Source organism: Dipodomys merriami, unplaced genomic scaffold (genome assembly GCF_024711535.1).
Source record: "Dipodomys merriami isolate MVZ:Mamm:240054 unplaced genomic scaffold, mDipMer1.0.p SCAF_12, whole genome shotgun sequence".
NCBI lineage: Eukaryota > Metazoa > Chordata > Mammalia > Rodentia > Heteromyidae > Dipodomys > Dipodomys merriami.
The window spans coordinates 39,470,280-39,496,684 of NW_027202493.1; the positions used below are offsets into that span (position 1 = coordinate 39,470,280).

General features: G+C 48.4%; 1 protein-coding gene across 1 annotated transcript in view; it reads left to right on the plus strand.

Moving 5' to 3' along the window:
• The first annotated feature begins 20,328 nt into the window (after positions 1-20,328).
• Positions 20,329-26,405, plus strand: part of LOC138823358 (rho-related BTB domain-containing protein 2) — a 28,532-nt gene continuing 22,455 nt past the window's right edge. Inside the window, exons 1-2 of the mRNA XM_070016637.1 lie at positions 20,329-20,412; positions 26,103-26,181. Of these exons, the coding sequence (XP_069872738.1) occupies positions 26,126-26,181 (56 nt within the window). The 5' untranslated portion in view covers positions 20,329-20,412; positions 26,103-26,125. The remainder of the gene's footprint in view (positions 20,413-26,102; positions 26,182-26,405) is intronic.

Genomic DNA, 26,405 nt, shown 5'->3' on the forward strand with positions numbered 1-26,405 from the left:
CAGGCTGCCGGGGCTGGCTGTCTGCAAGGAGCCGTGTAGAAAGGAAGGGTGAAGGTAGAGCGCCCTCTCACCTCTGCTCTCAGCCTCCAGGGGTCCTGCTCCACCGGCAGCTTGTGCCACTCTGGCTGTTCCCATGACAACAGCAGCATTGATTTTTGAGCACTTGCCACATACCAAATGCAGGTGAGCACATGACCCGCCTGACACCATGTGCTCACCTGAAGCTCTGTGGGACTGAGAATGTAGATCCTCCAAGGCCACACAGCTAGTAAGTAGAAGAGCTGGATCCTAGCCCAACTGCTCTGCCTCCTAAGCCTGTGTTCTCAGCTCTTGCAAGAGGATTCGCTGAGCCTTTCCTCAAAGGCCTGTGGACACAGGTGCCCGCCCCCCCCCATGCAGAAAGCTCTGTCTGTTCCAGTCACGGCTCCTCTGAACTGCAGCAGTCACAGCACATGTTGGAGCCACCCTCTTGATGCTCTTGGACACTACCTTGTCTCCTAGAGTTCTTGCCATTCATTAATGAATAGATAATCTATTGGTAGATAATCCCTAGAGTTCTTTCCATTCGTTTCTCTCATCCAATTGATAGATCTATCCCTAAAGTCTTTTCCAGGCCAGTTGCAACCAATGTCTGAGGGTGTTTGGCCCCTTACCACCTTCCAGGGACTGTCAGAAAAAAAAATGTGGCCTCAGCTGGGGTTAGTGTGGGCTTTTCCTGCATCTCTCTGGGGAAGGTGAGAAGAGTAGGTGCTTTTGCATTTAAACAGCCGCTGGGACAGCCACACACAGAGCAGTGGTCTGAGCTCTGGTGGTTATCACCATGATACAGGCAGCACCTGGTATGCCTTTGGGTCTTCATGGAAAAGACCCAACAGTAAGACAAGAGAACCTGAGGTAAGAGCTGCGATAAAGGAATAAACTAAGTAGTGGGTAATAGGCCTGTGTGTCCTGGTGTGGCATAGGATTGGGTTAAGCCAAACACACACACACAAGATGTGTGTGTGTATATACAGAAGTCAATGACAGTTCTAAAGGGATCTCTTTGTATTTCTTTTTTTTTTTTTTTTGCCAGTCATGGTGCCTGAACTCTGGGCCTGGGCACTGTCCCTCAGCTCTTCAGCTCAAGGCTAGTGCTCTACCATTTGAGCCACAGCACCACTTCCAGCTTTTTCTGCTTATGTGGTGCTGAGGAATCGAACCCAGGGCCTTATGCGTGCAAGGCAAGCACTCTACCACTGAGCCACCTTCCCAGCCCCTCTCTTTGTATTTCTTAAAAGCCACAGGGTATTGATCTGTAACTGCTAAAGAAACAGCTTTTCAGGGCTGGGAAGGTAGATCAGTGGTAGAGTGATTGCCTTGCATGCATGAGGCCCTAGGTTCAATTCCTCAGCACCACATAAGCAAAAAAACCAGAAGTGGCACTGTGGCTCAAGTGGTAGAGCTGAGGGACAGTGCCCAGGCCCAGAGTTCAGGCGCCACTCACAGATATATAGACATAGATATAGATGCACACACACACACGTTAAAATCTTCATTTAACTTGCTCTTAATGAGGAATTGGAAAGATCTTTCCACAAGTCCACAGGGCAATCCAAGGAAGCGTCTGTGGCTAGATCAAGGATGTTGACATGAACGGGAAAATGGCGGCAATGATGGCTTGTTTCACAGTGGAAGACAGACTTCCAACACACCTTTACCAGACAGGATAGTTTTACATGTCTGATACAAGAATAGTTATTTGTTACTTATGAAGCTTTGAAATACTTTGATCTAATAAAAGAAACAGAGAACCTGAAATAAAATATATGCTGAACAATATAAAGATTTGTGTGTGTATGTGTGTGCATGTGTGTGTGCGTGTGTGTGCATGTGTGTGTGCATGTGTGTGTGCGTGTGTGCCGATCTGGGGCTTGAACTCAGAGTCAGGGCACTGTCCCTGAGCTTCTAGTGCTCTACCATTTGAGCCACAGTTCCCCTTCCAATCTTTTGGAAGATCATCGGAGATAAGAGCCTTATGGACTCTTCTCTGCCTGGGTTGACTTCAAACCACAATCCTAGGATTTCAGCCTCTTGTGTAGTTAGTTTTACAGGCATGAGCCCCGAGTGCCTGGCCAGTATAAAGGTTTCTGTTGCAGATACCCAGAACTGTTTTATGCTTCCTATTACAAACCTTCTTACCTGACAGAGGTGACATGTGACATCAGAGGAAGGACAGCCTGATAAGTAGTGCTGGGACAATGGAATTTCACTGGAAAAAGTAAAATTAGATGGTGAAGCCATATTGTACCCAGAACAAATTTCAGGTAGATTAAAAAATAAAATACTAAGATAAGATCCTTTTGTACCTTTAGAAAAAAAAAACCCAGAGGCTGGGTGCTGTGGCTCACACCTGTAATCCTAGCTACTCAGAAGGCTGAGATCTGAGGATCACAGCAAAACCAGCATAGGCAGAAAAGTCCATAAGATTCTTATCTCCAATTAACCACCAGAAAACCTGAAGTGGCACTGTAGCTCAAGTGATAGAGCACTCACCTTGAGCTGAAGAGCTCAGGGACAGCACCCAGGCCCAAAGTTCAAGGCCCATGACCAACAACAACAACAAAAAGAAAAAGAAGAGGAGGAGAAGGAGGAGGTGGAGGAGGAGGAGGAGGAGGAGGAGGAGGAGGAGGAGGAGGAGGAGGAGGAGGAGGAGGAGGGGGAGGAGGAGGGGGAGGAGGAGGAGGATTATCTCCATGACCTTAAGGCAAAGAAAGAAATTTGTTGGTGGGGGGAGGAAAAAACCAACAAATAAACCATAAATTATATAAGGAATGATCCATAGGTTTGACAAAAATATTTTCTCTCATTGGGACCATATATTGCATGCATATAATATGTTATAAATATATATCTAGATAATACTGTATCATATTTGCAGTAAAGAATCCACATTTGGAGTTTGTAAAGCATTCCTACAAATCAAGTTAGAAAACCACCAACATCCCAGAAGTACATGTGGGAAAGGGAGGATGTAAGGAGACTAGGAGAATAGCATTCCCAGGGCCCATTAAATGCCTCTCAGAAGAGCAGCAGCATCCCAAATTACTCAGTGGAACCTAGTAGGGCAACTGTGGCTCCAAGCCAAGTTAATCTCCTGACTCCATGCACAGTTTCCCCAGACCCTAGACCAACTCACAGTCTCTAACAATCCCAGCTGTCCTGAAGATAGTTTTTGCAGAAGCCAATTCTGCTACCAGAATAAAAACTAAATCTCAGACCCCATTCTGTTTTGTTTTTGGTTTTGGTTCTTGTACTGGTGCTGGGCCTTAAACTCAGGTCCTGGGCATTGTCCCTCAGCTTTTTTTCATTCAAGGCTGACATGTTCTACTACTTAAGTTGCACCTCCACTTCCGGCTTTTTTGGTAGTTAATTGTAGACAAGGCTCTCGTGGACTTTTCTGCCTGGGCTGGCTTTGAACCTTCATCCTCTCTGATCTCAGACTCCTGAGTACCTAGGACGACAGGCGTGAGCCACTAGCATCTAGCTGGTACTCTACTCTTGGTGGAACTACAGAATTCATGCAGATTTCACAAGTGTTGCCTTTCTTTGTTTTAGGATTGAATTCAGAACCTATGTTGTATTCATTACCACACATCCTCAGCCCCGATCCATGAGTTTCTGGGTCTTGCTTTGTTTCCTATGACCTTGATACTTCCAAAATATGGTGGTCAGAATATTCTTCCACAGTCCTAGGGAGGGGCTGCCCCATTGCTGGGGAGGGGTGCACTGAGCAGGGGTACTATGGGGTGCACTATGTCAGAGCACATAACCAGTGCTGACCTTTATCTCATGGTTGAGCTTCTGTCTGCCAGGACTCTATATATAAACTCACTACTTTTCTCTGTGTGATCACTCGGTATTCAGGAGGAAAAAATCTTTGAGATTATGTACATGTCCTGTTTTCCACTTCCATTTAGCCATGGATTGTTGTATTTTTAATGTGTCCATGTGTTGTACTTCTAAGTTAGATTACATCTGACAGTCAGCACTGCTTGACTGCTCATTGGAGAAAGAACACTCACTGCTCCTCATCCTCCCCTGCTACAGACACAAAGAGGTCACACTGTCCCACCTGCCCACTCCCATCACAGACAGAGGGTGTTCCAAAGGCCTTGAGAAAAAAGATAACCTGTAGTGACCTTTGTTGGGTTGGCCAGAGGCAGCTCAAGGTGAGTAGGTGGCTTGAAACAAATACCCTGTCCTCACGCTCTCTGTCCTCTTTATCTGCAGACCCAAAGGAAGTCAGAGGATGGGTTTCTCCTAGTCAGCCTCCGGGGGGTGCCTGTAGGGCAGAGAAGGTAGGGAAGGGACGCATAGGGTCATCCCAGATGACATCTGCAGAACAGCATCAAGTTAAACACAATGAGAAGGTTACAAAGCACGAGCTAAAGCGACAGTATTTGCTGATTCTATTTCTATATGATTATATTCTCATAAATTTCTTAAATTTAATAGAAAAAAAGTTTTTTGGTTTTTTTTTTGGTTCCGGTCGTGGGGCCTGGACTCTGGGCCTGGGCGCTGTCTCTCAGCTCTTCAGCTCAAGGCTAGCGCTCTACCACTTGAGTCACAGCGCCACTTCCGGCTTTTTTCTTTTTGCTTATGTGGTGCTGAGGAATCGAACCCAGGGCCTCAGGCATGCAAGACAAGCGCATTACCACTGAGCCACCTTCCCAGCCCCTAGAAAAAAAGTTATTTAAAAATAAGAGTAAGAGTCTCATGGAAAGGCAGGCATTACTCAGGAGGTTGAAATACAAAGATCATAATTCAAAGCCAGCCTAGGCAGGAAAGTCTGTGAGACTCTTATGCCTAATTAACCACCAAAAGGCCCAAAGTGATACAGTATTACCATTGAGCAAAATAGCTCGAATTCAAGCCCAAGGACCAACACAGACACAGACACAGACACAGACACACACACACACACACACACACACACACACACATACACACAGAGGTGCTGATGCTCACTCCTGTAATCCTAGCTATTCAAGAGGCTGAGAATCATGGTTCCAAGTTAGCTTGAGCAGAAAAGTCCATGAGACTCTCATTTCCAATGTATCAGGAAGGGGGCTGGGAAGGTGGCTCAGTGGTAGAGCACTTGCCTTGCATGCATGAGGTCCTGGGTTCGATTCCTCAGCACCACATAAGCAAAAAGAAAAAAGCCGGGAGTGGTGCTGTGGCTCAAGTGGTAGAGCGCTAGCCTTGAGCTGAAGAGCTGAGGGACAGCGCCCAGGCCCAGAGTTCAGGCCCCACGACCAGACCCAAAAAAAAAAAACCCAATGAATCAGGAAGAAAAAAAGAAAAAAATAGAAGTAGAAGAGTGGCTAAAGAGGGAGAGCAACACTTTGAGCCCAAAAGCTGAATAAGAACATAAGTTCTTGAGTTCAAGCTGCAGTTCTAGCATATACACGTGCACACACACACACAACACAAACTAATAAGGATACTACAAATTGAGAGACATCAGAGATATCAGATGATAATTATGTAAGAATCCTAGCAAAGAGGCACCCATGTGTAAGCCATAGAGAGACTGAGGGAGATGCCAGCCCCAACAACAACCTGACAAAACTTATACAAGATAATAAATTTTGGTTGTTTGAGCCCCCTCAAATAAATAAATTAGCTGGGTGCTGGTGGTTCATGCCTGTAATCCTACCTATTCAGGAGGCTGAGATCTAAAGGTTGTGGTTCAAAGCCAAGTCGGGCAGGAAAGTCAGTGAGACGTATCTCCAGTTAACCACCAGAAAGCCAGAAGTGGCACTGTGGCTGAAAGTGGTAGAGCACTAGCCTTGAGCTGAAGAGCTCAGAGACGGGTGCCTGGGCCTTGAGTTCAAGCCTCATGACCAACAAAAACATAATTATATTTAGATAGTTGACTTAAGAAGATGAAATTAAAGATCCTGAATACAAACAAGTGATGTTTTTACAGAGTACTGGAGCTCTGAGTGATTATTTTGGAAGAACATTAGAGTCTTGTTTTTGTGCTTGCTCCTTTATTCTTTTCCCTCAAAATATTCTAAAATTAACATGCATTGCTATCACAAGTCAGAAGATATAATAGATGAAATAGATTGGAAGAGAAGAGAATAGGTAGCCATAAGACAAAGAAAAAGAAGAAACACTAAGAATCTCTCTACGTGGCCACAATGTCCTTCAGGAGGCTGTCATCCTCAGCCCAGCTATATTTATTTGCAGATTCCATTCAGCTCTGTGAAATGACATGACAGTTTCTCAAGCTCACTTTGTTCTAAAATTCATTTTAAAGAAGAAACCCCATTCTTATCTTGAAGACCTTGTAAGAGGAGACAAGGTAGAATAACACATGACTTAAATAAGTGAGCTATGAATGTAGGAGAGGAGTGGAAAGTCACCCTCCTGGGGCACAGTCATTACAGCTGACATGAAAGGACTTGTTCCAGCTCCCTAGGACGCAGTTTTCTATACGCTCCTATCAGGGCCATCTATGGTCCACTTGGTCCCACTTCCCCCATGACTTTGAGACTCAATGAAAATCCCCATGTGGAGAGCTCCTGACTCCATGTTCTTTACTCAGGTGTCAGCATCCTCTAGCAGAGCTAGAAAACCTTCACCCTGTGGGCTGTATAATCAATAAAAATCATTTGGTACATGACAAGGCAGACACATATACATCTCGTTGGCTTCTATTGGTTGCCTGAGACGCATCTGCTTATTCTGATAGTTTTGTGTGGCTTTTGAATGATGATATAAATTTCCAAGTGGCCTTTGGGAGAGAAATGGTTGCTTACCCCTGATAGGTGGACCCAGTCTGAGTATCTAATACTCTCAATCACTTAGTTCTTTGATGCCCTCCCTTCCTAAGAGCCACACACTCCTCTGTGATCCTGTTCCACTCCTCAAGGCTCACCCTGATACCGAGCATCGCCCAGAACCTTCACTTCTGCAACCAGAAATCTCATAAAAGCTGGATGTCTGTCGCTCACACCTGTAATCCCAGCTACTCAGGAGGCTGATATCTGAGGAATGTGATTCAAAGCCAGCCTGACGAGAAAGTTGGTGAGACTCTTTTCTCCAATTAATTATCAAAATATCCAGAAGTAGAAAAGCTCAAGTGGTAGAGCATTAGTTTTGAGCAAAAAACAAAAAAAAACAAACCTCAAGGACAATGCTCAGGCCCTGAGTTCAAGCCCCATTACCAGCATAAAAAAAGAAAGAAGGAGAGAGGGAGAGAGGGAAAGAGAGAGAGAGAGAGAGAGAGAGAGAGAGAGAGAGAGAGAGAGAGAGAGAGAGAGAGAGAGAGAGAACTCATAGACTTCAGGCTCTTCCTCCCCCATTCATCTATTTCTTTCCATTACTCTGTTCAACCCCAGCAAGTCCTGTATTCTGCTTTCCCCTTCTGTCATTCCCTCCCTTCATGTTGAGACTCCTCCAGCCTACCATTTTCAAAACCAGCTCAGCACCATCTTTTACCTTGGCCCCAGTTGACGGACGCACAGTCCTCAAGGGATCCATCTTGCCTTTATCTGTCTTTCCACTGCTGAGGAAACACATAATGCCAAGCAACTGGTGACCACAGAAAAGTGACAGTCTGTACCCTTCTATTGAGTCCTCAAAGTCACACAGTTTGATTGGCAATTCTCTAGGGAAGTTCTAGCCTTCCCATTCTCCCATACTTACACAACTTCCTTGCTCCCAATAAACCTTCCTATCTCTCTTTCTTAATCCTTTCTCTTTTGTGTCTGGGGTTGGGGGAGGCGGGGAAGAAACAAGCCATGGGTAGCAGTCTCCTGATTCCCTCCTTCTTCCTTCCAGCACAATGGAAACATCGTCCTTCCCAGAGTCCAAGGCTCCTCCCTCTTCCTGAGTCCTCACACTCCCCCAGCTCCATTCTACTCTTTCCCTTTACTGCATCTTCAATCCTTCCCTTTGGCTTGTTCCTTCCTACAAACAGTATGTTCTAAGTATCTTTCATCTTTCATCCAGGAGCCCCCTTCTGCATGGTAGACTCAAGGCTCCAGCTGACAGCTCACAGCTCGGTCCCCTGCTGGGAATTGCCAATGTCAGCTGCCTCATCCAAGGTGACATCCGTTCTCAAGGAGCAGGCCATATCCAATGACTGGGTTTGTCAGGAGCTATTTTAAGTGTACCTGGGATTTATTTTAATCAGGTATGGTACATCATGCAGGCTCAGGAATGACTATCATGAGACTTCTTATATTCAAGTATCCCTTAGGAAAAAAGTAGGAGGCATTGGGAGTGCAGCTTGGTGGCTTAAGCATGGGCTTAAAAATGCACGAGGCCTTGTGTTTCAACCCCCAGAAATGACATAAAGGGCAGTATGGCAAGTGTAGGAGATACACCAAGCAGGGACACACAGGGTAGCCCAACCAGGAGGCAGAGAAGGGAAGGGACAGAGGGATGGAGAGCCTTTATTATGATTTCCACTGGAAGCATATGGTCAAGTAGGGTCATTCAGATTGATTTGAATAATTCCTGTGAGCTTTGTAGTGAAGGGATCTCCCTCATTGTCTGTATCTGACCCTTCCATCACTAGAACAGGTTAATAGTGGCTTAACACCAGTAAAGGAGATCAGAATTAGTATGAATGCTTTCAATGGTAATGCTTAGATGGGCCTGGGTGACAAATATCCTCTGGAGGCTAAGACAGGAAGATCTAGAGTTTGAGGCCAGTCTGGTTACATACTGAGACCCTGTCTCCAAAAAAAATAAAATTAGTTTAAATTTTTTTGAAAAGGAGAAAACAACTTATAGGCAATCGTTTGCCTCCTCCACAGTTTTCCATCCCAGGGCGCCTACATGCTCCCCGGGACCAGCAGGATCTTCCCTGTGAATGCATCGGAAGATTCCGACACCGGAAAGGCATGATTCACAGGGGGGCTGAAGGCCCAGGGGATTATGGGACCTCTCTGAGGAGCCACCCCAGCTCTGTAACCACAGCATCTCAGGCCACCTCCCATTGGTTCCATCCTGCTTCCCCCCATTCCCAAAGCCCCCCTCTTGTCTGCACACCCCCAACCTGGGCCTCAGGAAAACACTGAAGCACCCCCACATGCCCGCCATTAGCCACCCCCCCAAACTGTCCCCATCCCCTCACAGCCTCTTTCAGGCAGATACCCCGCTCCCTGTCTCTACACCTCCAATCACCCCCAAATCGAAGCCAATGCCACGCTGCCTGTGAGCCCTCAGCACAGGGCCCAGGCATGGCCGCCCCTGTGTGGGCCTCTCTACTTCTGACTCCATTGGCAGCGCCCCTCTCGGCGGCCCCCCCTTTGGTGACCCTGCATGTTTCTTTCACCTCAGCTGTTTGTTGTTTTTTCTCATCTCTTGCACACGTTGCTCTTCCTGGGCGCATCCTTTCCCTGTCACACACTGCCCCATCCCTTCCGCCACCCCTGTGTAGGCTGCAGCCTACACTGTAGCCAGTTCCTGCCTGACCATCTGGACATTCCCACCTAGAATGTTCCCCAGTCACCTTGAACTTGAGCTTGGTTTCAGTGGCTCAGCACGCCCAGCCCAGAGGCCGCGTGTCAGCCGTGCCTCCTCTCCTTCTCCATTCACCCCCAAACCACTGACTCCCACCTAGCATTCACAGATAAGGCACCACTAGACACCGTGTGGAGATGTCACAAAGCTTTTTGGAGCCCTCGGAAATGTTTCCATTTCTTTTTAAATTAAAAGAAAAATTAACATCATCCAGGTTGAGTAGGTTCATCTTTCTACCCAAAATAGTCATCCAACATTATGTGTTAAACAGCCTCTTTCCATGTCGACCAGCCTGGCCTAGAACTCCTGACCCTCCTGCCACAACTTTCCCAGTGCCGAGATTACAGTCATGGTTCAAACACACCTGATTCAAACATAATTTTTTTTGGCTGGTCATGAGGCTTGAACTCGAGGCCTGGGCACTGTCTCTGAGTGCCTTTGCTCAAGTCTACTACTTTACCACTTTGAGCCACAGCACCGCTGCCGGTTTTCTGGTGGTTAATTGGAGATAAGAGTCTCACTGACTTTCCTGCCTAGGCTGGCTTTGAATGGTGATCCCTCAGATCTCATCCTCCCGAATAGGTAGAATTACAGGTGAGAACCACCAGTGCCCAACTAACTTGTTTATTTGAGGAGACTCAAACAACCAAAATTTATTATCATGTATGTTTTTTCAGGTTGTTGTCAGGCTAGCATCTCCCTTGGTCTCTCTCCATGGCTTAAACATGGCTGGCCTCTTTGCTAGGATTCTTACATAATTATCCCCCTGTGTACCTATCCCTGACATCTCCCAATTTGGAGAATCCTTATTTAATGTTTAATATTGTGTGTGTGTGTGTGTGTGTGTGTGTGTGTGTGTGTGTGTGTGTGTGTGTGTGTGTGTGTGTGTGTGTGTGTATGCTAGAACTGCGGCTTGAACTCAGGACCTTACGTTCTTATTCACCTTTTTTGCTCAAAGTGATGCTCTCCTTCTTGGACCACTCTTCTTCTTCCAGCTTTTTTTTCTTTTTCTTTTTTCTGATTCATTGGAAATAAGAGTCTCATGGACCTTTCTGCTCAAGCTGACTTGGAACCATGATTCTCAGCCTCCTGAATAGCTAGGATTACAGGAGTGAGCATCAGCACGTGTGTGTGTGTGTGTGTGTGTGTGTGTGTGTGTGTGTGTGTGTGTGGTATTGGTCCTTAGGCTTGAATTTGAGTTATTTTGCTCAATGGTAATGCTGTATCACTCTGGGCCTTTTGGTGGCTAATTAATAAGAGTCTCATAGACTTTCCTGCCTGGGCTGGCTTCGAACTGCAACTCTCAAATCTTAGCCTCCTGAGTCACTAGGATTACAGGTGTGAGCCCACCAGTATAGTCTATGATGATGATGATGATGATGATGAATCTTATGTAGCACAGGCTGACCTTGCACTTGAGATCCTCCTCCCTTAGCTTCCTCCAAGCTGGAATCATAGCCCTGACCCACCAAACCCGAGGTAAAGTCACCCAGCAGGGCCCACCAAAACCATCATGCCTTCATCCTAGCGCTTCTCACCATGGGCATGTTTGCCATTCCCACACTCTCTTGGGTGTTGGCAGCTCCTGGGATACCCTCGGCTTGCCCTGTATCCAGGCTTCCTCATATCCAAAGCATTATCTGCCCTGAAATCAGAGAGATCCGTTGTTCTCTCCACAAGCCTTCTGCCCAGTGGTTGTCATACGTTTGTGTCTATTGAAGCACGCAGAGGACCTCGTGAAAGCGAAGTACCGCACTCACACCCAGACTCACAGATGCAATAAACCTGGGGTGGGGCTTTTTTGCTTTCCTTGCCTGCTCCTGGCTGCCTGTGCTTTTCAGATGGCCTTGTCTTAGCTGACTCCCAGTGCTGTCAGTTTGAAGTGGTGGCTTCCTTGAAAGGCCCTTCTGGATGAGACTTCTGTTACTCCATCAGCCTTCTCCTGCCACCCCCGTTCACAATCTGTCTGCCAGCCATTCTGCAGGAATTGCAGGTTTTCATGAAAGCATAGTCTCCATTTGGCCTCTGGGCCTTTGCACATGCTTTTTCTCCTTCATCTGGACCATCTAGAGCCTTTGCTCCCTTCCTCTCACCCAGCTGCCTTCTTTTCAGCTTCGCTATGTGTGCTTCCACATGACTTCTTCAGGAAGGGTGTCTTGAACCTGTACCTGTGCCCTGGAGATGCTTCTGTGCCTTCCCCTGGTCTCCCACCCCACCCCCTACCTTCCTCTGGTGGTCTTCACTGTCCTCTACCTACCCGCGTCCTTGACTTTCCCCCTTGCTAAGCTCATAGGGCAAGAAGTGACTCTTTTTCCCAGTGGAGCCCATGGTGCCCAGTGCGCGGCCTGGCCCAAGGGCAGCCGCGTAACTGAGCCCCAGAGCAATGAGTGACAGGTGGGAAGCAACACTCCACATCACCGAGACCCCTCCCCTGCTTGTGGCAGACATGAAGAAGGCAAAGGAAGTGAGCAGCCACAGGGCTGTCCCTTCTGCCCAGACTTCCTCCGGCTTTGCAGCTGTCCATCTTGTCCCCCCCTCTCCTCCCCTCCTGACCCCCATCCCTAGGGTCAGATGAAATCCTCTCTGGGAGCCATGTGATCTCTCAGGCACGCAGGACAGGCTGGGGCGGGGGGAGATGCGTTGGGCTGGCTGGCACAGTGAGGAGGGGGAAGGCTGAGGGAGGGGCGGGGCAGGCTGGCTTCCCTCTGCAGAGATGGGGCCCCAGTTTCCCAGCCTGGGTTACGTAACACCTGAGGAGAAGTAGGCTCCGTGTCACCTGCACATTTCCCTTTTGGTGGCGCTTCACAGCTGCAGCTGCCTCTTGGAGCACGTCTATTTTGGGAGTTGTTTTCATTTGGCCTAAATTAAGCACAGTCACAAGGCAGAGGCAAGGTGCGGGTGCAGGGTGGCCTGCGGGCTCTTTGTGCCTCTTTTAGTGTCAGAGGTGAGGCAACCAGCCGGGGGGGGGGGGGGGGGGCGGGGAAAGTAGCTCTAGAGCTGAGACTCAAGTGGCCGTGGCTCTCTTGCCACAGCCAAATGACAGCAAAAAGTTGGAAGCTGGGTGACTTCTCTTTAATAATGGTAGGCCTGCGTGCCTAATCCTAGCTACTCAGAAGGTTGAGATCTGAGGATCATGGTTTGAAGTGAGTCTAGGCAGGAAAGTTGATGAGATTCTTATCCCCAATTAACCACCAAAAAGCCAGAAGTAGAATTGCAGCTCCAGTGCTAGAACACCAGCAAAAAAGCTAAGGGATGGCCTAAGTTCAAGCCCCAGTACAAGAGGGGGAAAAAACATGAGTAGGCCCACGACTCCACCCTGTTTATTTCATAATACTTATTTTTCTCCTCCTGAGGCTCTGTTTAAAGATAAGGGAGGGAGTTGGGTTTCCTCAAGGCCTAGAAGCTCTCTTGGCCAAGGCAAGAATTAGCAGCCGAGTTTGAACTGGCCTTGCAGCCCTCCAGTGTGACCCCTTCCATGACCAGCAGGGGGCAAGAAAGAGCAGCTGAGAGCCATCTGACCCAGGTACCATGCACAGAGTAACTTCCCCCAGTGCCCACTACTTTGAAGACCTATGGATAAGATAGCCACGAAGCTGGATCACCTGTTAAGTGAACCAGCTACAGCTCTTCAGTTGAGGTACCTCAATTTTGTCTCTCACCACTCCAGTCCTGGGACTTGAACTCAGGACCTGAGCACTGTCCCTAAGCTCTTTTTGCTCAAGGCTAGTGCTCTACCATTTGAGCCACAGCGCCACCTCAGCTTTCTTGTTAGTTTATTGGGGATTCGCATCTCACAGATTTTCCTGCCTGGGCTGGCTACAAACTGTGATCCTCAGATCTCTGTCTCCTGAATAGCTAGGATTGCAGGCATGAGCCACCAGTGCCTGGCTCAATTTTGCCTCTAGGGCCTCTTTCTATGGGGTCCTTAAGTAGTAGGCTGCCCCTTTCCTGGATCCAAACATCAGCCCCACAAATGCTAACCCCAAAACCTACGTCTCTGGTACCCTCCCCCTCTTGAGAGTGAAGCCCCTTGCTGTCCTACTGGGGAACTGAAAACTTCCTGCACTCCCTCTGCTAGGGTACTGTGTGGGCCAGGCCCTTCCACCAGCCCTACTCAGTTCACCTCAAAAGGGCAGAACAAGGACTTCTCCAGCCCTCAGGGAGAATCTGAAGTCACATTGCCTAGGACCTGCCAGGAAGGACTGCAGGCAGAAGGCATAGGCTTTGGTGCATGGCTGGCATTGAGATACTGAGTTTGTCATGCATACCAAATCAGCCATGTGACTTCCAGCAGGGCTGCTGAGGGCTGGAAGCACCCCAGGAAGTGGGGTGTGAGTTGGTGTGGGTTTTCTATGATGCAAGTGCTGGCAGGCTGAGGTGGAAGGGGGGGGGCTGAGGGGGTGTTGCCTCAAGTGGTAGAGCACTTGCCTAGCAAGTGTGAGGGCCTAAGTTCAAACCAAAAGAATAAAAAGTGAGAGGAGATTTAAAAAAAGCACTAGAACTTGAGCTTAGCCTTGAGAATAGCAAACCTAAATTGGGAGCAGAGGATGGGCAGAGCATCTCGGCAGGACACAGCCTGAGGCAGGGCAGGGCAAAACACATGATACAGGGAGGAGGGACAGTGGTCCCCCTGTTCGTGGTTCACTTTCCACAGTGTGTGTTATCTTTACCTTGGGTCAGTCACTGGGGAAGGGGAGGAGGGACAAGTCCCACATAGGCTGTGGCTGAACCAGCAGCTGTCTCCCAAGGCATCCTACTTCAGTGACACAGAATACTTCTGCTTGAGAGAATCGAAGAACTGAAAATAATTGGCAGTCTGACAGAGAAATCAAGGAGGATTGTGTGTGTGTGTGTGTGTGTGTGTGTGTGTGTGTGTGTGTGTGTGTGTGTGTGTGTGTGTGTGTGTGTGTGTGTGTGGATCCTGAGGCTTAAACTTAGGGCCTGGGATCTGTCCTTGAACTTCTTTTTGCACAAGGCTAGTACTCTACTACCTGAACCACAGCATCACCTCCAGTTTTTTCTGAATAGTTTATCAGAGATAAGAGACTCATGGATTTTCCTGCTTGGGCTGGCTTCGAACCTCAATCCTTCCATCTCAGCCTCTAAGTAGCTAAGATTACAGGCATGAGCCAACAGCACCCAGCTAAAGAGGATTTTTGTTTTTTGTTTAAAAAAAAAACTCAACTTCTGTTTATTTTTTCTTATCTTTGAAAAGCATGTGTAAAGGAGGGGATTTTTTTTAACTCAACTTCTGTTTATGTTTTCTTATCTTTGAAAAACATGTGTAAAGCTATATATAAGTTAGACACTGCCTAACTTCCTTTGTATTATAGGTTGACCTGATCTATGTTTATATCTGTATTTTGTCACATATCACATAGCACTCCAGCCACCCACAGACCCCATGTATGACAGGGTCCCTCGGGATTGTAATGGAGCTGAACAATCCCTGTTGCCTAGTGATGTCATAGTTGTTAACACATCATTGGGCTACCTGCTGCGCACCTGCACCCTGGCTCATGCCTGTCAACCTAGCTACTCAGGAGGCTCTGCAAAATGGAGGTCTAAAACCATCCTGGAGAAACTCCATCTCCAAGATAACCAGCAAAAGATTGATCTGGAGGCATGGATCAAGTGGTAGAGTGCAGGTTGAGCAAGTAAGCTGGACAAATTCAAGGCCCTGACTTCAACTCCACAACTAGCACCTGCATACACATGCACACGTACACATGCCGTTTTGTTACTTAGTATGCATAAAGTCTGAGGTTCGAATTCTAGCATAATCACATCAGAGCAGAGATTCTTATTCATTTGATGCATTAGAAGTTGTCTAATTTCAACCTTTTTATTTCTTTTTTTTGGGGGGGGAGGGGTCTGGTCGTGGACCTGAACTCTGGGCCTGGGCGCTGTCCCTCAGCTCTTCAGCTCAAGGCTAGCGCTCTACCACTTGAGCCACAGTGCCACTTCTGGCTTTTTTCTTTTTGCTTATGTGGTGCTAAGGAATTGAACCCAGGGCCTCATGCATGCAAGGCAAGCGCTCTCCCACTGAGCCACCTTCCCAGCCCCCCACCTTTTTATTTCTTTTTTTTTTCTTTCTTTTTGCTTATGTAGTGCTGAGGAATCGAACCCAGGGCCTCAGGCATGCAAGGCAAGCGCTCTACCACTGAGCCAACTTCCCAGCCCACCACCTTTTTATTTCTAATTATGGGAAAACCACTTAAAGTGTTTCCACACTGATTGCCTTTTGCAATAATTATATCTGCATGTATTGTGCCTATTTTATTTGGTAAAATAATTTACTAGTTGATGCAAATCCTTCAGACTTCAAATGCTCAGCGGTCACATTAGAATAGTGACCAGGACAAACAGGAAAAACCAAAACAAAACTTGGGTGTTTATCTTAGCAGCATGGGGAGAAAAGAGAATTCATTTAATCACCAAATTCCTCACTAATTTTGAAAAAACATAAGGGTCAGTTCACTTAATCAGGACAATTTGGATTGTTATCCTAGCTATCTTCAAAGTGAAATTTCTGAGTCAACGTGCAATACCAAGTTGTTTTACAAAACAAACTCTGTGGATATTTAAAATTAGAACTCTACATTCCAAAGACTCTCATCTCCCCACAGCTTTTGTGTCATGTCCCAAATACTTCAGAAATCCCAAATTATAACTCCATCATTCAACTTGGATTACATTAAATCTATCCAACTCCAAAGCCATGACAGTATTTTTAAATTTGTTCATATCTCCTATATTTAAGTTCTTTTTGTATAGCAACAGCCAATCAAGAAAACAAAACAAAAAACGCTCAATTGTTCTGGGTCCCTTTTACTTCCAGTGTGATTTCTTATCTGTTTTAACAGAAATTAACCCAAAAGAATTCAGCTGGGCAACCAACTGGTGGCTCATATCTATAATCTTAGCTACTCAGGAGGCTGAGATCTAAAGATGGTGGTTTGAAGTTAGCCCAAGCAGGAAAGGCCGTGAGACTCACATTTCATGGACTTTGCTGCCAAAAAGCTAGAAGTAGAGCAGAGGCTCATGGGGTAGGGAGCCAGTCTTGAGTAAAAGAAAAGCTAAGGGACAGCACCCAGGCCATGAGTTCAAGCCCCAGTACTTCAACCACCACCACAGAAAAATTATTCACAAATTTTCCAATTGCAAATCTCCTGCTGGTGTTTCTCTGTGATTTCCAAATGCAGTTTCTGACATTCTACCTTTCTACATGAAAGATGGGCTGGTGAGATTAGATTTTTCTTCCCCCTCTTGCAATCTTATTTCCCATTATAAAGCAAATCACCAGGACCAGGGCCTGGCCTGGCATCTTCTGACACCCCTACAATAAATTCTTATCGACAGAGAGAGGTCAGTATGAGTTATGGTGACAATTATTTATACACACAGGCTGAATTTTATTGCTGGCTCAAAGAATGACAGCTCATTCCGAGTTCCTTGAGTGGCCAGTGTGGGACCCTCCCCAACAGTAGGGATCCCCTCCCCCCTTCCCCCTCCTCCCCCTCTTTCGGTCCCCCCCCCCATCTGCCTTTCTTTGCTTCCATGGAGCCCAGAGACAGTCTGACTAGGACAGGCCCCTGGAGACTGTTCCAAGTAGGCTGCTTTTAAGAGCTAACTCTTTCACCAACCAGTCATTTGAACACACCACCAGGTCCCTGCTGGGAATCAGCGGGCATTGGCAGCCAGTGCTTCTTCTGAGAAGCCTTGATGGGGAGGAGGTGCAAGGGGACAGGGGGCAGGGGACTCCAGAGCACCCCCCACACCCCCACGGCCCTGGGCTGTCCTACAGCAGTGGGCCACTTCAGCTTCACCCAGCAGGCTCCAGCAGGGCTGCATCTGCAGCGCAGGGCCTCAGCCTGGCCAGCCCTCCGTCTGGCCCGCAGCCCAGATCAGCTGAGCGCCAGCTGCAAGCCGCCTCACGGCCACTGCCCAGGCGGCCGGTGTGGGCTCCACTTTCTGCTCAGGTGGCGCTGGCCCTCTGCCTGCACCTCCCCCCTGAGTCTTAGAGCCCTCAGTGGAGGAGAAAGTAGCTTTTGCAGTGGGCTAGGAGATAGAACTCCATGGCTTGAATGATCTCAGGCTCCGCCCTCCTGCCATCCCAGCTAACTGGAGTACAGGAAGACCTAGGTCATTGGTCAGGGCATCACCTAGCAACCACCGCACAGGCCAAGGGAAGCCCTGGCCACAATGGCAGGGCTGACTTTGGAGCCTCCTGTCTCCCATCTCCTGGTCTTTGGACCTACTCTTGAGATCTCCGCTCCACCATCTCCTACTAACCATTCACTGGCCCTCTTGTCATTTGTTTGTTTTAACTTACTTTATTGTTATTATAGAGGTGATATACAGAGGGGTTACATTTGCACGTATCAGGTAATGAGTACATTTCCTTTCATGCAGTGTCACCTGCTCCCTCATTCTCTGCCATTCCTTCCCTCCCATCTCTATCTAGGTCTCTTGTCATTGTTAAAAAAACAATTATGCCAATACTGGGACTTGGGACTCAGGACCTCATGTTCTCCCTTAGCTTTTCCACTCAAGGCTAGAGCTCTACCACTTGAGCCCCAGGTCCACTTTCCGTTTTTTGTTGGTTAATTGGAGATAAGCATCTCATGGACTCTTCTGCCTGGGTTGACTTCAAATTGAGATCCTCAGATTTCAGCCTCCTGAGTAGCTAGGATGACAGGTGTGAGCCACCAGGTCTCTCATCATTCTTATCCACTGGCTTGGTCCATCTGGGCTGCTGAAACAAAACAGACTGGGTAAGTTATAAATAGTACAAAGTCATTGCCCAAGGTTCTGGAGGCTGGAAAGTCCATGATCAAGGTACCTGTAGATTTGGTGTCTGGTGAGGGCTGGGGTTTTTGAGATGGAGGAAGGGCAAGCAAGGCACTAATTCCATTTATAAGGATAGCCTCATGACCTGGTTAACCCCTTGTCTCAAGTTCAAGTTCTGCCTCCCACACTGGGACTTGAACTCAGGATCTTTCACTTGCCAGGAAGGTGTTCCACTTGAGCCACCGTCCCAGCCCTTGAGCTCTACCTCTTAATACTGCCACCCCCACAGATGGCTTTTCCACACATGCATTTTGGAGGGACAAGTTCAGATTTTAGTGTGTACCCAGGGGGAACTCTCTAGCAGGCTGGAGTTTGGGATTGTGTGAACTCCAGTCAATTGGCACAAACTCCCTCTCACATGTTGGGCACTTTGGGGCTCCATTAACAAAAATGGAGATGTGGTTAATGGGGTTTTCCTACCACACGTGTGAGCCAGGGTGCCAATGTGAAAATGAGTTTGCACAGGTGGGCAGGCTCTTTTTCACCCATGCAACGAAACAGGGCAAATAAGTTAGCTAAAAACAAAAACAAAAAAGTTCAGCAGTTTAGCCATAATAAAGCATAACCAACAACTACTTAAAGATAATTACTAAAGATAAAATTAATAAAGCATGGTTAAAATGTGGGTAGAACACATTCTATTTCAGTGATAGTAGCCATAACACACACACACACACACACCCACACACACACACACACACACACACACACACACACACACACACACACTTTTTTTTTTTTTTTGTCAGTCACGGGGCTTGAACTTAGGGCCTGGGCACTGTCCCAGAGCTCTTTTGCTCAAGGCTAGTACCCTTCCACTTCAAGCCATAGCATCACTTCTTGTTTTCTGGTGGTTAGTTGGAGATAAGAGTCTCAAGGACTTTCCTGTTTGGGCTGGCTTCAAACTGCGATTCTCATATCTCAGCCTTCTGAATAGCTAGGATTATAGGCATGAGCCACTTGAGGAGGAGAGGGGGAATGTTTTTAGTGTATAGAAGAAATAGAAACATGACTTTTCATTGTTTAAATGACTGATTTCAGGCTAGAGGCATGGTTCAAGCAGTAAAGCACCTGCCTAGCAAGCACAAAGCCCTGAGTTCAAACCTCAGTTCCACCAAACAATAAATAACTTCACATGTATTGTATGGATCCACTAGACATTCAACACTATGATTTTTCCCCCTGGCATTAGAATAGGATTGTTTAGAATTGCATTGGGATGTATAGGTCCCCCTCATGAAATGCTAAAGTACAGTCTCTTCCTGACCAGGGATGTGGCTAGAAGGCCTATGAATTGGTGATGGTGATGATCAAGATCTAGAATTTTCTTCGCTGCAAACACCTCACTAGAAGCTCAGTGGCCTGTCTAGGTTTCCAGTCTGGACACTCTATGTTCTTATGTTTCCTGGTGGCTGTTTTCTTCCTGGGTGCAGTTGAGCCCAAGCACGCACAAAGCCTCTGTGGTCCCCACCTCTCTTCTAGGGCCTGGCTTCCTTCCCTCTCCCCAGTCTGTTCTCAATGGCTTGGAGCTCAGGTAGCCCAAATGGATCACGGGGCACAACAGCTCAGCTCGCTGGCTCTCGGCCAAGCTCTCAGGATGTGCGTCAGAAAACACCAGTGAGTGAAATTCCAAAGCAGTGTGAGTCACCAGAGACCAGAGAAGGACAGGCTGGGGCCCAAGTAGGAATAGGAACCCGAAGGCAGCAAAACTGCCTGCTCGCTCCAGAGAGCAGGGCTGGGTCAAGCGTGCAGAAGGTTTACCTGTTCAAACGTGAGGACAGGTTGCTGACCTATGGGTTCTGCGCGGTCCTGGAGACAGGGAGGGGCCAGCCTCCTGGTCACACCCCTGGATACAGTATCCAAGGCACTCACCTGGTTCTCTATAGGCTGGGCTTTGGATTCCAGCCTTAAAATCTGCCTGTTACTTCCTCACACCTCCCCTCCCACACCGTCCTTCCCACCAACCTGGCTCTGGCGCTGACTCGGAGCAGGGAATTGTGTAACAGGCCCCTGGACCCCAAAGAAGAGACACAAGTAAGTGTGAGGCCCCCCCTCTGCACCCCCCTCCCTCCAGGCTTTTGCTCTGCTCTCCTTGCCCTGGCTGCCCCTGCACTTACCGCCCTCCATACGATTGCGGCTGGCAGGGGTCACGCTCTTCTGAAGAGTGCAAGGCAGGACAGGGAGCCGAGGGGCTGAGGAGCCAGGCGTCTCGCCCAGCAAGGGGAAGCACACCCCTGGCTGTGGCCAGGCCAGCCAGGGGAAGGAGGCAGAGGCTTGCCTCCACCAAGAGGGAGACTCCTGCCATCTCAGCCCTCTTCTCCCTTGGGTACCTGGAAAAAGAGGCCTGGTGGTGGGGAAGAAAATGCCACATCCCCCCACCCCTGCCCACTGGATTTTTTTTTCCTTTTGGTACTGGTACTGTTCTTAGCTTCTTCACTCAAGTCTGGCACTCGTACCACTCGAACCACAGCTCCATTCCCTTTTCTGGTGGGTCATTGGAGATGAGAGTCTCGTGGACTTTCCTTGCCCAGGCTGGCTTCAAATGGTGATCCTCCGATCTCAGCCTCTTGAGTAGTGAGGATTACAGGCGTGAGCCACAGGCATCTGTCTCCTACTGACTTCTTATCTGTCACAGGGGCCATTGACTAGGATAGTGACAGTTTGTGACCTGGGGCCACCTGTGCCCTCATGTTCACTGCACTGTCACTTGGCCCTGCCTGTAGCCTCAGATTGCTTGATATCCTGCACCTCCTGACCCCCTAGGTGCTGGGTGGTCTCTGAGCTTAGTCCACCATGCCCCGGACCCTGACTGCTGAGCCAAAAGAATCGAAGCGGGCAGTCCTGTTCTTAATTCTCTCCCTGTCTCTCACCAGCCCCTAAATTTGGTTCCTCTTTTCAGTGTCACCTGCTCAGGAGCCTTTCGGGTTTGTTCTAGCTCTAGAAATATCTTCGGGAGGGGGGGAAGCAGGTCCGCCCCCTCTCCCAAAGCTAATGTCACCACGCAGTAGCTCAGTGAGAGGCACCTTTGGCTTTTAGAAAGGGCAGGGCTGCGTCTGGAGCCTCTGGGTTTCCCGGCAAAGTAGAACAAGGCCGATGAGGGGATTCAGCTGCCAGCCAGGCAGCCCTGAGGGTGGGCAAAGGGGAGAAGGGCCAGGCCTCGCTCTGGCTTCAGGCTGGCTGAGATGAGCTCTCTGAAGTGACATTTAAAGATCTTACTGTGTTCACTTATCTTGAATCCAAGCTCTAAGTTCAGGAAGTTTCTTTTTTTTTTTCCCCCTTTTACTCAAAACCCAAGGCTTCTACTTGAGCCATGTTCCCAGCTCTTTAGTTTTAGTTTTATTTTATATTATATATATATATATGTTTATATATATAATTATCTTTAAGTAGTTTACAAAGGGTTTTAGTTCAATGTGTCAATTTACATGTACATCTTGATCAATGTCACCTCTTTCTCTCCTCTTCCCTGATCCTGCCCATCCTCTTTTATTTTTGTTTTTACTTTTCAGGTAATTTCAGCTATTTCTCACTAACACTCACCCAGACCCTCCTACCTCTGCCTCTTCGATAGCTGGGAATGCAGGCTTAGACCACCATGCTTGATTCAAGTCTAAGAATTTTCTGTGCCAGTCCTCTGCCCCACCTTGCAGGCACAGCACCTCATGGGTAATGTTCAGGCCAGTCAAGTCCTTGTGGCCTTGCGGACACTGAGTTCAAACCTCTCCCCTGGATGTAGGAAACCCTTGCCACACCATTGACTCCCTGTGAGACTGCACCACACTTCAAGAGTTCCCGAAATGGGGGGTGGTAACAAAAGCGCCTACTTTCCTGCAGGAAACTGAAAGCTGGAAATACAATCTGAGTCACCCACAACTGCAAACTAACTATCTAGTTTCTCACAGTCCACTCTGGGCCTTGGTTTTGGCATCTGTTAAGAAAAACACATTAGGTACAATGCTGAGAGAGGCTTAGGGCTAGGCAGTTTCCTCTGGGAGGCTTGGAGCCCAGTGCCTGCTGAAAATCCTCCTGCTGACTGCTCACTTTGAAACCCCATCAAGTCACAGTCCCCCTCTTCCCCTTCCCCCTCCTCCTCCCCTTTCTCCTTCTCTCTCTTTCTCTTCCTCCTCCTCCTCCTCCTCCTCCTCCTCCTCCTCCTCCTCCTCCTCCTCCTCCTCCTCCTCCTCCTCCTCTTCTTTTTCTTCAGTGCCAGTCCTGGGGCTTGAACTCAGCATCTGGGTGCTGACCCTGAGCTTTCTTGGTCAAGGCTAGCACTCTACCACTTGAGCCACAGCTCCACTTCTGGCTTTTCTTTTCTTTTCTTTCTTTTTTTTTTGGGGGGGGGGGAGGGTCCGGTAGTGGGGCCTGAACTCTGGGCCTGGGCGCTGTCCCTCAGCTCTTCAGCTCAAGGCTAGCGCTCTACCACTTGAGCTTCCGGCTTTTTTCTTATGTGGTGCTGAGGAATCGAACCCAGGGCCTCAAGCATGCAAGGCAAGTGCTCTACCACTGAGCCACCTTCCCAGCCCCCCCTTTTTTTTGGTGATTAACTGAACATAAGAATCTCATGACTTTTCTACCTGGGATTGGCTTTGAACCTTGATCTTCAGATCTAAGCCTCCTGAGTAGCTACAATTATAGGTATGAGCCATTGTCGTCTGGCTCAACTTCCTTCTTGATGACATGGATGACACTGTCATTAGTCTTCAACACTGTCTGTCACTAGTCAGAGATTAACATGCATTTGATGAATGAAAGGAGAGGCTGAGGCAGAAGGATCATGAGTTTGAGGCCAGCCTGATCTACGTGAAAGAGCCTATCTTAAAATGGGAGGACAAATGCAGAAATCAATGAATGATCAATAACTCATTATTTTCAGGAAAGCAGACAATATGAATCGAGTTGTATGGCTGGATCAGGTGTCTTTGGATGTGTAGGGCTGTTGGTGCCCTACACCACATCTGCCTATAATACCACTGACCTCAGGCTTTCAAGGAGGCCTGTCCAGCTCTGGAGGTCCTGAGGCAGCCATCAACCTGGGTTCTGGGTTCTGGGTTCTGCCTCCAGCTCCGTATCTCTTGATTCTGGGTCTGTAAAATGGTGCAATCCAAGCACAAATGTCTGAGACTCCCTGTGGGGGGTGAGACTGGCAGTACAGTCTCCACTCTGGCCTCTTCTGGAGCTGCCTTTAGCCCTAAGCCTTCCACCCACAGCACAGACTCCCCCAGGAGGAAGAAGAGAGGTTGAGAAGTCATGCAACTGATAGCAAATTTTGCAACAACCGAAGTGGACTTTGAGGTCCTCCAAACAGTGTTTCCAATGGATGGTCCAGCCCCATATCTTCCTGCCTGTCCCATGGAAAGCTCCCAGGTTCCTGGGCCCTTGTTTTGCCCCCCACCTGGGCTTGGGGCTCTGTCTTCATCTCATAGCTGTGGCTGGGTGGATGGGGACAGTAAGTTAGACATGACCACACTGCGAAGCTTTGGCTGTGATATCAAAGTGGGCTCAGCATTCTCTGCGCAGCCTTCCTTCCTCTTATTTTTTAAGCCATTTGCAAACCATACTCTAGGGAAAGGTTAGGATTCACCTGGCTAGCTGAGTGGCCAGAGAAATGGCTGCTACCTGGCTGGAGGCTGGGAGAGGGCTCTGTGGCCCCAAGGAATCCAAGATGGCACAGGCACCCCCATGGGCCCCCATCACCACCTCAAGAAACTTCTGGTCCACATCCCCTGCCCCTCACTTGAGGACTCTCTGGGTTGAATAATGCCTTTTGAATTCCCTGGGGTCCTCATGGGTCACCACTAGGATGGCTTTTTTTTTTTTAAGTCGACGAAACTGTAGCCATGTGTGTTAATGAGGGAAAGAGACCGAAAAGAATAGGGGAGAAAAAGGGAGGAGAGGGACGGAGGAAGGGGAAAGTGTCTATAAAAGTGGATGAAGCAAGTCTTTGATGGTTCCAGGATGGTACTGGGAAGACCTGGGGGAATGTTCTTCTCCTAGCTAGGAGAAAGAGCCAGGGACCCTTCAGAAAAGGCCAACCACTTTCCTTTTCCAAGGACCCCATTTGCCCATAGAAACTCCGTTCCTGATGGCATGAGGGCCATTTATGCCGAACCATCCTGGCTTTCAAAGTTCCAACACAAAGAAGGCTCTCAGGACTGGGGCAAAGCTATTTGAATGGCTATACAGGGGGTTGGAAGGGGGGTTCACTCAGAGCACTGTAGGAGAAACTCAGAGCCCAGGAAAAGATGACTAGACCCTTCCTGGGGAGCCCTTGACAATCCTGTTACTTAAGCCTTGAGCGGGAAAGTGAAGGGACAGCACCTAAAGCTCTGGTTCACACATGCATACACACACACACACACACACACACACACACACACACACTCACAAAGGGAGCCTGGGGCTCCCTGATTCACACTGCCTCGGCTCCCCACAAACACTGCAACCACATGGGCACCATGAGAGAACATTTGGGGCTTTTTATAATCTTTATTTGTTAACAGTTCAGGCTATTTTTCCCCCCATGCTGCAAAAGATGTCGATATCTCATGAAAACTTGTGAAAAACACAAGTCTATTTTGGGACGATCAGCCTCCTCAAAGCCTCATTCCCCCACCTTTGCCAAGCTCAGGGGAGGAGGCCTGCCCTTGCTCCTGAGGTCTGCGGCTTGCTGGAAGCTAAGTATTCTTGGGCCTCAATGTACTGTCTGGTATGTTTATGCCCCTCTGCTACCTTCTCAGTCTATGTAACAGGACAGAAGCAACACCATCCACTTCTCTCTGGTTGCCGTGGACCTCTGTGGGGGCTCTGTCCTGGGAAATCTACCTCCCAGGAGGCTTGGGCTGGATTTATTCCATTGCTAGGACTTGGGCATTGCCTTGTGTGTCTTACTCCCTGGCATTGGTGGTGGTACTTGTAGCTCCTTAAAGACATAAGTCATCAAGAACTCAAGTTCCTTTGCTGAATGAAGAGCCGCTTCACACACATACACAGAATGTTTCAAGGGGGCTTGGGCTGGCTTCCTAGCTTCCTGGGGCGAGGCTGGGGTAGAGAAGACCATGGGGTTGGGGTGGGGGGTGAAGACTCTACTTTTCCTCTTCCAGCATAGCCAGTCTAGGAAGATAGAATTCTGACAGGCTAATCCACCTGGGTGGAAGAATCACAGGTCTGCAACCTCGATGCCCTGGGGCTTACTTGAGAAAACAAAGTTGACACTGGGGAGGACGGGCCAAAGAACACACATGGGAGAATGCTTGTGGAGATTCTCAAGGTCAGCGGATACTTGCTGGGGCCGTATTTGGATCAAGAATTGCTCTGATGAGAAGATGACCAATCAAATCAAGCCCTTCTGTGTCATATGTCAGTGGTGGAATGAACCTTGAAGGTCATCTGAATGGATCCCTTGCCCAGGAGAGAGTGAGCCCAAAGAGGACAGGGATGTGAGGACAAGAATCCAAGCCCCTGTTCTTTCCCAAGCTACCCAGCCACCGAGTGTGCAATGCCTCCATCCTGAGCTGGGCCTCGACCTAGGTGCCAGCCTCGTAGCTTGATCCCACGACTCCCCAGAGCGGCCTCGTCTGCTCCTAGGCTGCAACCTCAGCCCTCTGTGCTTGGATAGCAGAAGTCATCTTCTTGCCCTCCATTCAGGTTGATGGACCTCTGAGTATCTCAGGGTGTTTTCATCCCCCTTCTCATCTTACCTCCTTCCCTCTGTCCACCCCAACCAGGAGGCTGTAGGAGACACAGGGCCATGGAAGGTCGAAGAAAAGGCTGGTACAGCCCATGGAAGACCTCTCAGAACAGCATGTGAGTAGACACTCTGTGGTACTATACCCCCTCCCCCACACACATCTTCTCTCCAGACCCTCACTCATGCATCCATCAAGTGCTTGTTGAGAATCTGTTTTGTGCTCGTTGGAGTGTAAGACACAGGCACCAGACTCGCATGGCAAATATTCCTGGGAATGGGCACCACCACTCCCCTAAATGAGTTCTCCTACCACAAGGGAAAGTGAGAGTCCCATCCAGAG